The following is a 13,146-nucleotide window of genomic DNA, read 5'->3' as shown; positions in this document are numbered from 1 at the left end:
TTGCAAACTTTGGCCTTTTCACATTCTATTAGGGTTTTTTTAAAAGGCATTAAGTATATATTGCTTTGAAAGAGTGTGTTCTTAAGATGCTGGATCCAGTGGATCAATTTTCAGTCTTTGATATAGATTAAATTGTGGCTAGCCTGAAAAGTTAAAATAATAGTTTATTAAATTTCAGTACTGTCCTGTATGTCAATCACCTTCTACACAGTCTTATAAATTGGTATTTTTTCTTTTTTTTTTTTTTTCTTGTGTATAGGAATCTTTTCTCAATGATAATCTAGAATTAAAAGCAAACCATAATTGCAGCAACAGTGCTGTGTAACAGGGGGGGAAAAAGAAGGAAAAAACCCAAAACAGCATTAACAACAAAGGCAGCAAATGATTGGAGCTGGTGTTTTGGTTTACATTACTTTCACAATTATTCCAGGTTTGCATATTTCGAAATATATTAGCCCAATTTGATTTCAAAGCTCAGTTATTTGAATTATAAATCATTATGTCCCTCCTAGCTGATCAGTCGTGAAATATCTTTGAATTCATTTACATAATGGAATATGTTAGTCATTCCTTTATGTCATTGAAACCATAGTGCTCCCTCATGCATGTTTAGTTCTTTCTAATAATTAACTTTTCCACTGTATATTTTTGTAACAAGATAACTGCAGTTTCATTGGGTTTTTTTGTGCAATAAAATATTGCTTGGGATAAAATATTCATAGTCTCTCAAAAATTCTTTATCCATGCTTTGCATAGCCTTACAATGTTATGAAAGGCTCTCCCTTGTAAAAAGGGGGAAAATTACCGAAAAATTTAGCTTTGCGCTATAGAACCAGCTAATGCTAAGTTACATATTGACAAAGTAGCATCCTAAAATTAGGTTAGAAGATTTTCCAATAACAACCATAAAAGCTATTCTTACACTTTTAACTGTTAAAAAAGAATTTAATGAATTTAAAAGGAAAAGAGATACTGTTTATTCCCATAAAATTAATTGAACTCTTCAAGCAATTATGTGAAGGAATGGCAGAGTGATGCAAGTGCTCAAAAAATAATAATAAAGAAAAATGGTAACAATAATGAGTGTTATGGGTATTTGTAGAATATTCTGTATTTGTACATGACTCTAGATACCATACAAATTATGACTCTAGACACCATACAAATTATGCAGTGATACTAAGTGTTTCTTAAAGAACTTCAGCAATGCCAGAGATCAACGGTGTTCAGCATACTAATGAGTCCTGGCTGTGAAACATTGGTTGTAGAATGCACAAGCCCATAAGCCTCCTCATTCCATTGATGCCTTCACTCCTTCTGGGGTTTGCATTTTCCTATGGCATTCCTGAAAAAAATCTATTTAGTATATTTGGATTTCACAAAGCCTCTTGTATCCCCATTTTACAGATGCACAACTGAGAGGGTGGAATTTAACTGACTTGCTGAGGGTCCTGCAGCAATTTGGTGTCAAATGAAGGAGAAGTGGGAGTCAGAAAATCCAGGGCATTGCTTTCTCCATTCTCTCACTCCTTGTTTGCAAACACCCCTCATGGCAGCAGTTACCTCTGTACCTGTGCCTCCTGCAGGAATATCTATTGACACCTTCAGTCAGCTGAGGTAAGGAGTTCGTGTGTCCTCATGCTGCTGAAGGGGTTGATAATTCCCACAGCTAGGAAAGGTTTCAAACTGGAAACAAATCTCAATGGCCTGAACTTGGAGGTATTCTGTGAACTTTTGATTTGAAAGGATTTCTCATGCTTTTAAAAAGGAACCTTAGAAATACTACATTGCATCAGGTGTAACTGTAAGTTGTGCCAGAATACGTGATCTGTAGACTCCAGTTTTTGACAGGCCAGGTAGATCACCTCTGTGGTTTTGAGGCCATCACTTCAGAGCTGCTTAGGGCTGCTGCTGAGTCCCATTGAGTGCTACCAGTTGTCTTCAGCACTGCTGCAAAACCCCTGTTTGGTTTTGTTTGTGTTTGGGGTTTTTTTTACATACTGATAACATGGGTCTATCTGGGGAAAAAACAGCACCATTTATTAACAGAAATTCTCTGTTTAATTACAAAAGTCATTTAGTTCATTTGTCTCTTTTGTGACTAGAATATGTGCCATGAAAAGTAATTGCTTTAATTAATAATAGATTATGGTCTTTAAAAATGTTCTAATTAATATCTCCATGACATAAATTTCTAGATGAAATTCAGGTAATTTTTAACATTCATTTTTCAGGATTTTTTCTCACTAAAATTTCCTGGAAGTTTATGCAATCTGATAATGTAATCATAATGCTGCAAGGCTGTTTTTTTCCTCAACACCTGCAACTTACAGTCTTCTGTAAAGGCTTGTGAAAATAGAGTCTGTGAAATTCATGCTTCAGAACCACACAGTAAGTCTCCTTACTATGGTAAAAAACATTATGTGTAGTAAACTTAGGAGAACACTTAACTTTTCATATGCTTATCTTTCAACAGAGTAAACACTTCTCTTTCTTGGGCATCAGTGCTAATTACAGCCTCAGTGACTTCAGGTGCATGACAGTGTTCTTTCTGCATGGCTCTCACTCCTCTTCTCATGGAAGATTTAGGTAAGGTCCTCCACATCCCTGACACACCTGCCTGTCTTGTGTAATACTATGGACTTTTAAGATTACTAAACCTATCAAACAGTAGTTATATTGTACAGTAAATATGGTATAGTTGGTATTTAAATCACTGGATATCAGTTTTTGAGATAAAGCAGTAGCACTGTGTTTCTTTGCCTTCTGTTGGAAAAATAAGCAAGAGTGATTTTTTGCGTAGTTCTTTTTGTTTTAAGTTTGAGGATTTACAACATTAAGTGCTTGGAATAAGTTTCCAGGTGACATACTGATTAATGCCAGAGTAATAGCTTTCTAGTAGAAGGGGTTTTCATTTCACTTCATCATGCAAGTTCCCAATATACAAGACCATCCAAGTTTTAATAAAAGCATTGACAAGAGGTTTAGCTAGAAGTAATTGAACATGCACTTGCTGGGATACCTTCTGAGTTGTCCTTGGGAAATCAAGGAGGTTGGACACGTGTAAAACTCAGCGCACTCTGTAAGAGCTCCATGTGACAAGGGACTCATTCACTGTGAATCCAAGCACTGCCTTTGGCCACTGGAGTAAAATGCAGAACTCTGTGTGCTGCGCTCTGTTGCCTAAACAAGGAAGACTTGGGCTTGTTAAAATTGGACTTGTCAAAGGACAGAGATAGAAACAAAAAGTGGGTGAATAGTCTCAGAAGAGGACACAAGGTCCCAGAAATAAGAACAAAAAAGACTGACTCTGGTTGAAAAGAGCAGAGGGAAAATGGCAGAGGGACAAAGATAGACAAGATTGGATTGTCCTAAAATCCACCAGGTCATTCTGCTGCCAGCAGTCATTTTGAAATGTAACACAAAGCATCTCCCCCTCTTTGTCTCTGCTGCAAGTGCAGGATGCAAGTCACAGATTTGGTCAGTTATTTTGCTAGTTTAAGAAACCTCTTGATGTTAAATGATTGTCATTTGAAGGCTCTGTAATTGTGGCTGACCAGGCACTGGCAGTAAGTGAAAGTATTTCCTGTGCTTTTAAAAACAATCTGGAAAACTGGGCAAGAAAGCCCTGCATTAAAGGGAAGCAGTTGAAGTCACAAAGCCATTTACTCAGACCTGAGGGATTGCCAACATTGGGATTGCCTCTGCAACTTGATTCTCCTCTCCATTGTAAATATTTACTTCATTATGAAGCAGTTTTAATTGCAGGATCACAACTGATTCTCTCAGAGGATATTTGCCTCTTTCAGTTCAGAAGATGTCATCCTAGCTTAATGAGAAGCTGCTGAGTATGTTGTTTCTTTTTTCTGTGTTGTCATATAGATTTATGTTATCCATGCTTTGTTTTCTGTTGGGACAATTTTCATTTCCTGGGCTTTTTTTCTTCTTGGTCTTTTCTGTCATTTTTACTCTTGGTCTGGGATGAATGATTTGGTCTCTGCAGGTATTCCTAGGGAGAAGGGACTGGATTTAGGGCCATTTTACAGATGAGTATTTGAAGTGGAGCAAATGAACTCTAAAGTTTACACTAATTTTGCACAACCGATTTAAAACACACAAGACTCTTCCTAATTTCAGTTTCAACTCAGTTTGTCAGACTTTGCTAATAAAGAGAGAGAAGCCCTATAACAAAAAGCTCTTTAAAGAACATAAATTAAATTCCTACTCTGAATTACTTTCAAGAAGAATCTGGATGCAAGAAGGAAGCCACCCTCAAAAAAGAGCCTGAAGATAAGTAGTGTATCAATCCTCATGCAGATTGCTGTTTCTAAGAAGTTTTTGTTTGTATCTTCTTATTCAGCATCATGACAAAAAACCCTCAAACAATCTGTATTTCCAGGTTGTATTTGAACTGTCTCACCAAGACAATCTCTTTTTTTCTCTACCCACAACATCTTGTGTCTTTTACTCCAGATTCACCCCATCTGAATCAAATGAGGCAATGGTGTCACGCAAATAGTGGCACAGGCTGGATTTCTTTCCATGCCAGCTTCATTCCTGTATACTACATAAGTACAAGCTAGAAAAAATTAGCATGTAATCATAAAATGTTGTGATGTAAACGTTGTACTACAAAGTACACATGTGAAAGAGACTCATTTGTTGTTGCAGTTTTAAATTTAACATCATTTTCTAACTTTCAAGTCTTGACTTTCTTTTGTGAATATTCTTCCAGGGTACTGACCAAAATGCTGTCACAGTAGCAGAGAAACCAGAAATATGAGAAGGATGTGAAAGGCACAGATGTGCCAGTCTCATACAAGTTGTTTGTGATCAACAATTTGTTTTGTTTATAGCTCAGTAAAAATATGTCAGACCTCAAGTTTTCATTCCTGTAGGTCATATGAAAGTTCTCATGGCGTCAGCAAGGTTTTCCTGTAAAAGCTGACACTGCCCCTTCAAGCAACAACATGAGAATGATGTGATGCTTTAGCTGTTTTTTTTGTTTTCCTGTTGGTGAAGACAAGGATGAGTCTGAGAATTTCATGCTCCCTCTCACACAGTTTGGTTTGAAAGCATGACAAATATTCAGCAGTAGTTTTGAACAAGAAGCAGAAAAGATAGCTTATTCCAATTATAAGGAAAGAAATTAATGATGGGAAATACTCATGGTGAGGCAAGTATTTAGCAACAAGCTTGTCATCTCTCCCATCTGTCTCTTGTGGTATGTATATACTTGTATATTTGCACCTGTGTGCATAGATATAATTAGAAATGTAGACAGGAGAGTTACAAGGGTGGCAAATGACTAAATAAACTTTGTACAAAGGTTTTAGAAAGGCCTTGGTATTTTTCAGTGCTTTGCAGATAAAGTGACCCCATTTTATCCCCATTTATTATCAAAGGGACAAATTTGTCTTCAGTGATAGCTTATCTGCTTCATACCTAATAGTCCCCTTTGCCATGCAAGTATCCTTTGTGTATATTACCATATTTATTTGGAGGTATGAGGAGACATGTTGTAACTCACTTGATAAAACACTGCTACTTTAAAGTATTTTTTCAACAAGAATTTATTATATAAATCACGACTTTATTAAATGGCTGGGCATATATGTATAAGTAGGAACTGGTCTTGAAGTATTGCACCCTTAAACTGAACAAAGTGATTAGGATAACTGATAGCTAAATAAGGTTTTTATGTGCCTGTGGGAGCCATATTAGGATTGATTTGACAAGTCAGTTCAGCTGTGGCAACAGTCATAATATCTAACACAACATTATGTTTTATTACTAAAATTCTTAAGTGTAGCAAGCTGTTTATGTTGAAACAACAGTATATTCTAGGGAAGAAAAAGACCTGCTAGATACAAACTGCATGCTCAGGAATGATAGATAATATATTAGAGCACTACTGCATTAAAGAAATCCCCTCTTACTGTCTCTGCATAAATAGTTAACAGTGCACACTGGAGTGCTCTCTTCTGCTACACAGGGCAATTTTGAAGAAACTGTCATTTTTAATTTGCTATTTTAAAATATGATGGAAATGTAAATACTAAATCTTTTTATTTAGCCACTTCCTTTCACAAGAAAATAAACAAATACACTAGAAATATTTAGTAAACAATTTGTCTCCAGTACATTTCTGACATTGCCAGAAAATGCACAGTTCACAATAATCTATTTAAGATAATATACTTTTAAAATAATAATTAAGGCTATTTCAACAATTATTTAATTCTAGTTTTTTTTTTTGTTGTAGCTTTATGTATTTAATAACTTCATATTTATCAAAGATCTTCAGTCCTGTCTGTCTATCTTGTTTGTATTCATCTCTTATATTTTCCATTTATTAATCCTAAAAATTAGAGGTCGTTTGATAGCATTATCCTTTCTGTAGGATAAACTGTGTTTATCTCCTGTGAAGATTCAGTTTATTAAAATAATTTTGCCATCCTCCTGTCTGATTTGCTTGAAACCATCTTAGTAGAGAAATTTTAATGGAGTGCCAGTGATATATTCCTAAACTAGCAAGTTCTTAACGACCCTGGAAAGTGACTGCTTGATTACACTTTAACGGTATTTGCAAATAAAATCACAAGTAATTAAGGGGAAATCTCCAGGCTTTTGAGCAAGTTTGATGCATGATAACTGCCTGATTCAGCTTCATCTAGAGTAATGCTGTGTAGACAAGAGCTACTGAGATCAATAGCAACATAATGATAGTGGCAGAATTAAGTGAGTAACCTGAGAACTGTGTCTTCAAAATGCATGCAGCTGCCACGAGCCAGGGCCACACAGTGCACTCCCTGCTTCCGTCCTAAATGTTCATCAAAAGACGCCCTGCAGGAAAATGGAGTTAGATGCTCTTTATTGCTGATCGTGTCTCTTGCCACATTTATCAGGGAAATTGGATTAGCAGTTGGCAGCTGCAGGTAGACAAGGTTCTGCAGTGATTAAATATGCAGCTTGGCTGCATTTGTTGTGACAGACCTTTAGTAAATTCTACTGTAAGCACCATCTGTCTAATTTGTATAAAGAAAACTTGGTGCTTTAAGCTACTGATAAAGAACTAAATCTGTTGCTTTATCATAAACAAAACTTTTGCTCTAAATTCTCTTAAACATAATTTATTAGGTTAAAGCTATTTTTCTATCATGATGAATAAAAAATACATGCAAACGTGCTTTCAGGTACTTCATTTTGCAAGTACTGAAAACAAAACCAGTTCAGTTCTTCGCTAAAATGCTTAGTATTCTGATCCACAGGGAGATGACACTATTAAAATATCACTACGAAAATGGTCCAGGACTGCCAAATTCATTTAATTTGTGGTTTTTATTAGGAGTTTCTAACTAGCTTGAATTTGGTTGTTTTCAGTTTTTAAATATTTCTGAAATACACCATTGAAAAACAGTTACAGCATGGGAGCTCTTTCTTTTTAAAATACACTTGTAATCATTAAATCTGCATGCAAACATATGCTTAGGTTCCTTTTGCAGGGAGATCAAATATAATTGAAGATGACTTAAGTAATTATGTGCTTTGCATTGCTTTTTTTTTTTTTTATACTTGCGTCTTCACATTTTTATATTAATAGGAAAAATCTTCAGTATTTTAAAAATGGCTAATTTTCTCTTAGAATTTTAATGTTTCTCTTGACAATCTGGTTAAGTCACAGATAGACTGGGTAGCCACATCTCAGGAGTACTTTGCTTTCAGTTGTGACATCATCAGATTTGCTAGAAATGCCTGAAAGAAAGGATCCGAGGAAAAAGCAGCTAAATGGAAACATGCTATCTTTAGCTGGTTTGTAGAAACTCCATGCTGTTAAATTATTTAAAATCCTTGATTTTCAGCTTGCACACATTAAAAGTTTTCACACTAAGTGCCAAATGTTGCAAACAGCACTTTAACAGAATGGTTTTGCTTTGATCCCTGTAGCAGTTCCTGAATAATTTATCACAGGTTATTGCCTTAATTCTGGAGAGGGATAGAGCAATAAAGGCAGATGAAAACACTCCAGTTGAAACACCTTGGGGCCTGCTCATTCCTCTGACATGGCTCTTTTGTTGGAACTATTTAGAGGTTATTAAGACATGTCTCCAGAATTAAGAGTATGCTGTAAGGATGAAGACAGCCATCTTAATTCTAAAGACAAAGCGCAATGACCCTTCACCTTTTTTTTCCTTTGTTGTTATTATATAGTAGAATTATGAGGGTAATATTATAGCTGCACCCAGTAGTGCCACTATAGTTAAGGGTCTGTCAGACTTTCCATTACAAGCCCCATTTTGGGGGTGGGTGGCATGAGTAGTCTTGTCTGTTTTAAATTGTATTAGTCAGACACTTGGCACATGTTGGCAAGTCAGAGGTTTTTTTTTTCTGTGAATATTTAAATCTTCAGCTCCTTTTGTTTGAAAAAATCATGGACCAATCTTCCTTGGGACTTTGAAACAAAATATTTAATTTATTTTTTAGATTGCTATGTGTTAATTAATCTTAAGTAAACATATCAGTCCCATTCAGGTTAGAATATTTCAAAACCGAAATTTGAACAAAATTGTTCCACTAGCAAGAAAAGCAATGGGTAACTCCACACACTACTGGAAAGGTCCTCTTGCTATCTTTCTTTTATTTACCGTTCTACACTTCTCATCTCACTCATTTTGCAATCACTGATTATGTTATTTGCTATCCCTTTGCCCCAGACGTGGCTGGTGTTGTGTTGTCAATGAAACAGTAGCTTCCTGGATTCTTAAATTTACTGTTAAGTTTGCAAGGAACTTAGAATCCCACATGATGACAGACAAAAAGTAGATGTGCATGTATATGTTGTTGTCTACCATTAATAAGTTTTATGCATATAAGTGTTATTTGAAAACTGAGACTAAACCAAGATTGTCCTGGGATTTGGGGGATATTTTTTTTTAATTATTAAATGTCACCTAAGCAAGCATGGAATCTAAGGTGCTTTTAGCTCCTGTTGAACTCTGCAGGTATTTTTCCTAGTGACTTAAATGGATTTGACTTGGGATTCTGTGAGCTATTATATATGCTGCTCAGACATTGCCAACTGTAGGCAAAGTTATTTTACAAAGTTGTGTTTTGGTGGATGAACTAAATCCCTGAGTGCTCTGGGATTTTACAGGACAAGAACATTATGGTGCCTTGAACCTTGGGGTTGTTCATTAGGAATCAAGGTAATAAGAACACTTGAATTTAAAGAATAGCAAATCAAGAAATGTGGCTTACATAATGGTGGTTTTCCTTTTTATGGAATGCAAGTTGCCTGGGGTTTGTGTAGGTTCCCAGAAATCTGGGACCATCATTTAAAGAGTTGCACTCTGCTTTTACTAATAGTTTTTAAAGTCTCCCAAACTGTTTCTTCAGTCTAATTGCAAGAAAGTGTATTCTTACAGCCAGTTGTTTTTATAAAGACAGAATGAGCATATTAGAGGAGTATGGATCTGGCTGGTTTTCTCTTTTTAATCCATGTTCTGGAGACCTGTGTAAACTGATGAGTTCTTCCTCTCTCAGCACATCCTCCAATGAAGGCAAATTGGGTCTAGCTCCACTTATTCCCTGCTCCAGCATTCCCTTTGTACAGTCCTGCTAATCTCCTTTTTTGTGGGGCTAGAGTGGGCAAAGGAACCAAAATTCATTTGGAAGATTTCCACTTCCTTGTAGATATTGTTGCATCTGTGCATCCCTTCAGAAAGAAGTATAAAATCTTGCTGACAAGTTCTTTTCATCACCTTTTGGCCACCTGGTCTGTCTGCTAAACAGTTATTTGCTGTGTAGACAACAGAGCACAAGAAGTATGAAAATACAGATGAATATAAAGTTAGAGTTTTCTATTGCATCTTCTCCATATTGAACACTTCCTCTCTAGTGATTTCAGAGTCCCATTAAAGTTAATGAGAGTTGAGACCTCTGAGCATCTTGCAAGTTCAGGCCATTTCAATGCCCAACAGAAAGGAAACGCAAATATTAAAATACTCCTTGCAACCTCACCAGAGTTTTTCAGATAAATCAATTTATCCTGGGATGAATCTGTGTGTGTACCATCCAGGTCAGTTGGACTAATGGGTCTGTATATGAAAAGTAGAAATTAGCCCTTGTGTAAGATTACATTTATCAGTTTAACAAGGCCTGGCCATAATTTGCTCTTTATGTAATCTATTAAAATTAACATGTGAATCTTGCCCTTTGTATTTCTCAACACTGTAAATATTACAGTGCACCAAGTGGTACACATTATTGCCAACTCTGGTTTTAAAGAGAGAACTCCTTATTGGCTTTTTTTCTCCCCATGCTTCTATGTATTTTTTTTTCCCTTTATTTACCGAACTTTGCAGTACTGTGGTCTTTTACTATGGAAAAAAAAATACAATCCCCACATGCAACACATGACTAAAATGTATTAAAATTACTTAATTATCAAAAAGAATATTTATCTCTGAGTTAATTGAAAAGTTTGTTTATATTGGTAAAATATTTTTCATTCACTGGTGTTACTTATTGTTGCCTATTAATTATCCTGAAAACATCCCTTTAATAGGAGCTAATTATCTCTGCATAAAATGTTGTCTGCATTTGTGCTGGAAGGATTTTGAAGCCACACTTCAGTCATTAAAGGAAAAAAAAAATCTTCATCTCAGAATAAAGATACAGATTTGCATGGTCTTCTGTAAACAAACAAAGTCCTTTTTTGAAGAAATTTAACTTGGAAAATTTTTTCTTTTTTAAAATATTAAAATAGCAGTACAATTAGGTGCAGCCTTAATTGTAGCTTGTTATGAATATCAGTCTTATACCTCATTCAAAATATTGCTATCTTAAAGTAACAGTTTATTGTTATTGGTACTTTAAATATATTAATACAGGAATCAGTTTTAAACTTTAATACACAGTATTCATAGTTAATGTTTTTATTTGCATTAATCATTAGAGCCTATCCAATAATCCAAAGCATTTTCTCAGCATATTACTGGCGTTATCACTAGAAAACTTGTTTGCTAAGCGAATCTTTGGGATTTTTTATTTTTAAAAAATTGAGCAAGGCATTTAAACTAATGAATCAAAATCAGATATGTGGTCATTATTGGCTGATTATTACTCCATCTGCTCAGTGCTAACGTGAAAATCAATTACTGTGTCTCCTTCCCACTGGCAGCGTATGTTGATCGGGCTGGCAAGGGATCTTCCAGGGATTGCCTTTGCTCTGAACACAAAGACCAGCTACACCATGCTGTTCCACTGGATGGATCCTGATTACCCAGTGACAATACCAGCTCTGTTGCACAGAGGGAGACCAGGCCCCTTGCATTAGTTTAATAGTATGGCACAGTGGGGAAGAGGAAACAAAGCTAAATGAACTAATGTGTAATCAGCTAAAATTACAGCACAATGGCAACCATGCAGTTAACTGGGAAGGACCACAGAGAGGTCACTTTGTTGTTGTGTCACACTACTAATCTAGAAAACATCCAAGTAGGTTTGTGCCCTTCATAAATCCATAATGGTTTTGTGGGTAAAACAAAACAAAACAAACAAAAAACCCAACCCTGTGCCTTGAACTCCGAACACAATGTACCTACATTTGGTTTAACATCAAAAGTGCTTTAAAGTACTATACAAGTGCTATCTGGGGAGATTTCTCTATCTGGCACGAATCATGTATTTAATTTAGTCAGTTCCTTTCTATTTATGTCAGCTCTATTAATCTCACAACACCTGCAGTCTTCTTGAGCAGGAAGAAGATGTACTCTGAAATCAAAACCAAAATCAGATTGCAGTTTTCTTCAGTAAGTCATGCAAGTGGAACTCTATTTGCTTTAAATATTGTGTGCATTTTTTATGGCAGAAATACAATAATATATGGGTATTTTCTTAGTATTAAGGAGAAATGTTTTGTATTTTAGAAAACCAGTAGTTCTAACTGTCTCTTTAATCATAGTAGTAGCAAACTGCTGAATTACATAGTGAAGCAACTATAAAAATACTTTAAATATAATTTATATCTCACAAGTCTATTGAAGTTAAGTATGTATTTTTTTTATTTTATGGACAGAAAAAAGTTAACATTCTAATACGATTACATTCTGTACTAGAAATGAAGGTTTTAAAAATCTTTTTATTTGCAGTAAATAATGAAACTACTGCTCACTAATGATCTTCCCAGTTAAGGCAGAGAAATGCTTCCATATAGAATTGTAACTAGGAAATTAGCCTTTAAGGACTGAAAGGCTGTACAGCAGAACCTGGTATTCTCGGATGGAAGTCCTTGTATTGTGGGTAGTAGGATCCTGATGACCATTGAGATAAGCCCTGTTTCAGACCTCCACAAGCCTGCAGTGATCTCTGAGCAGAAAGTCCCAAAGCATAATACAGAGTCCTTTTCATTTCTCTTAGACTCAGTGGAAAGCATCCCTTAATTTCAGTTTCAGAGAATTGGGAGAGAGATTAAAAAAAACCCAACAATCCAAAACCAACAAACCAAAAACCACAACAAAAACCTACTGAAGCCAGGCTGTGAATTAGCATCTCATTTTGTAGTGGGCACCACTGGGTACATTTAACTTCGTTAGTACTGTTTGTGCTTTCATTACCCTAAGACTTAATAATAAAACCAGGAAGATGTGTAAAATCAGATTGGTGCTGCTTCCATTTCAAATTCTTTTTACTTTGTTTTTCCTAGCACAGCTTGAGCATTGTGCTCTTCTCCTGTGCAGAAGTGCAAATCTGCAGTTGCAGGAGGAGTTAACAGGGACTTAACCACCTCACTGTTTGAAAGAGATAGATTAATCTATGAAGGAGTTTTTTATACAAGGATATACAATCCTCAGGATCCTTTACTGGTTTTTGTTTTAAAATTCATTTATTCCTTCCAGTTTATGAACTAAGTTTATTTCAAGTAAATAAAAACAGCCTCCAACTTTTGGATTTAATTATTTTGTAGTAACAATAAAAATACATTGAAATGTAGCTTTATGGGGAATTCAAAGCTCAGGACTTCTCAGTTTCTTTTCCCTTGCACAGGTTCAGTTTTTTTTTTCTTCCTCACCTTTAGCTGCAGAGGATAAATACAGGTTTCTGGTCAGTGGCTTTCACCTCATTTGGCTGAGTCCAACTTCATCC

At 35.6% G+C, this 13,146-nt stretch overlaps 1 protein-coding gene across 1 annotated transcript in view; it reads left to right on the top strand.

Annotated features, from left to right (window-relative positions):
- The window catches only part of RANBP17 (RAN binding protein 17), a 135,640-nt gene that overhangs the window by 77,028 nt on the left and 45,466 nt on the right, over window positions 1-13,146 (top strand). The window contains 5 exon segments of the mRNA XM_030459397.1: window positions 2,328-2,391; window positions 2,477-2,553; window positions 4,736-4,753; window positions 4,976-5,123; window positions 11,183-11,287. Coding sequence (XP_030315257.1) covers window positions 2,328-2,391; window positions 2,477-2,553; window positions 4,736-4,753; window positions 4,976-5,123; window positions 11,183-11,287 — 412 coding nt within the window.

Source organism: Calypte anna, chromosome 13 (assembly GCF_003957555.1).
Source record: "Calypte anna isolate BGI_N300 chromosome 13, bCalAnn1_v1.p, whole genome shotgun sequence".
Taxonomy (NCBI): domain Eukaryota; kingdom Metazoa; phylum Chordata; class Aves; order Apodiformes; family Trochilidae; genus Calypte; species Calypte anna.
Note: the sequence above shows the minus strand (reverse complement) of the source record. Positions and strands in the feature narration are given on the sequence as shown.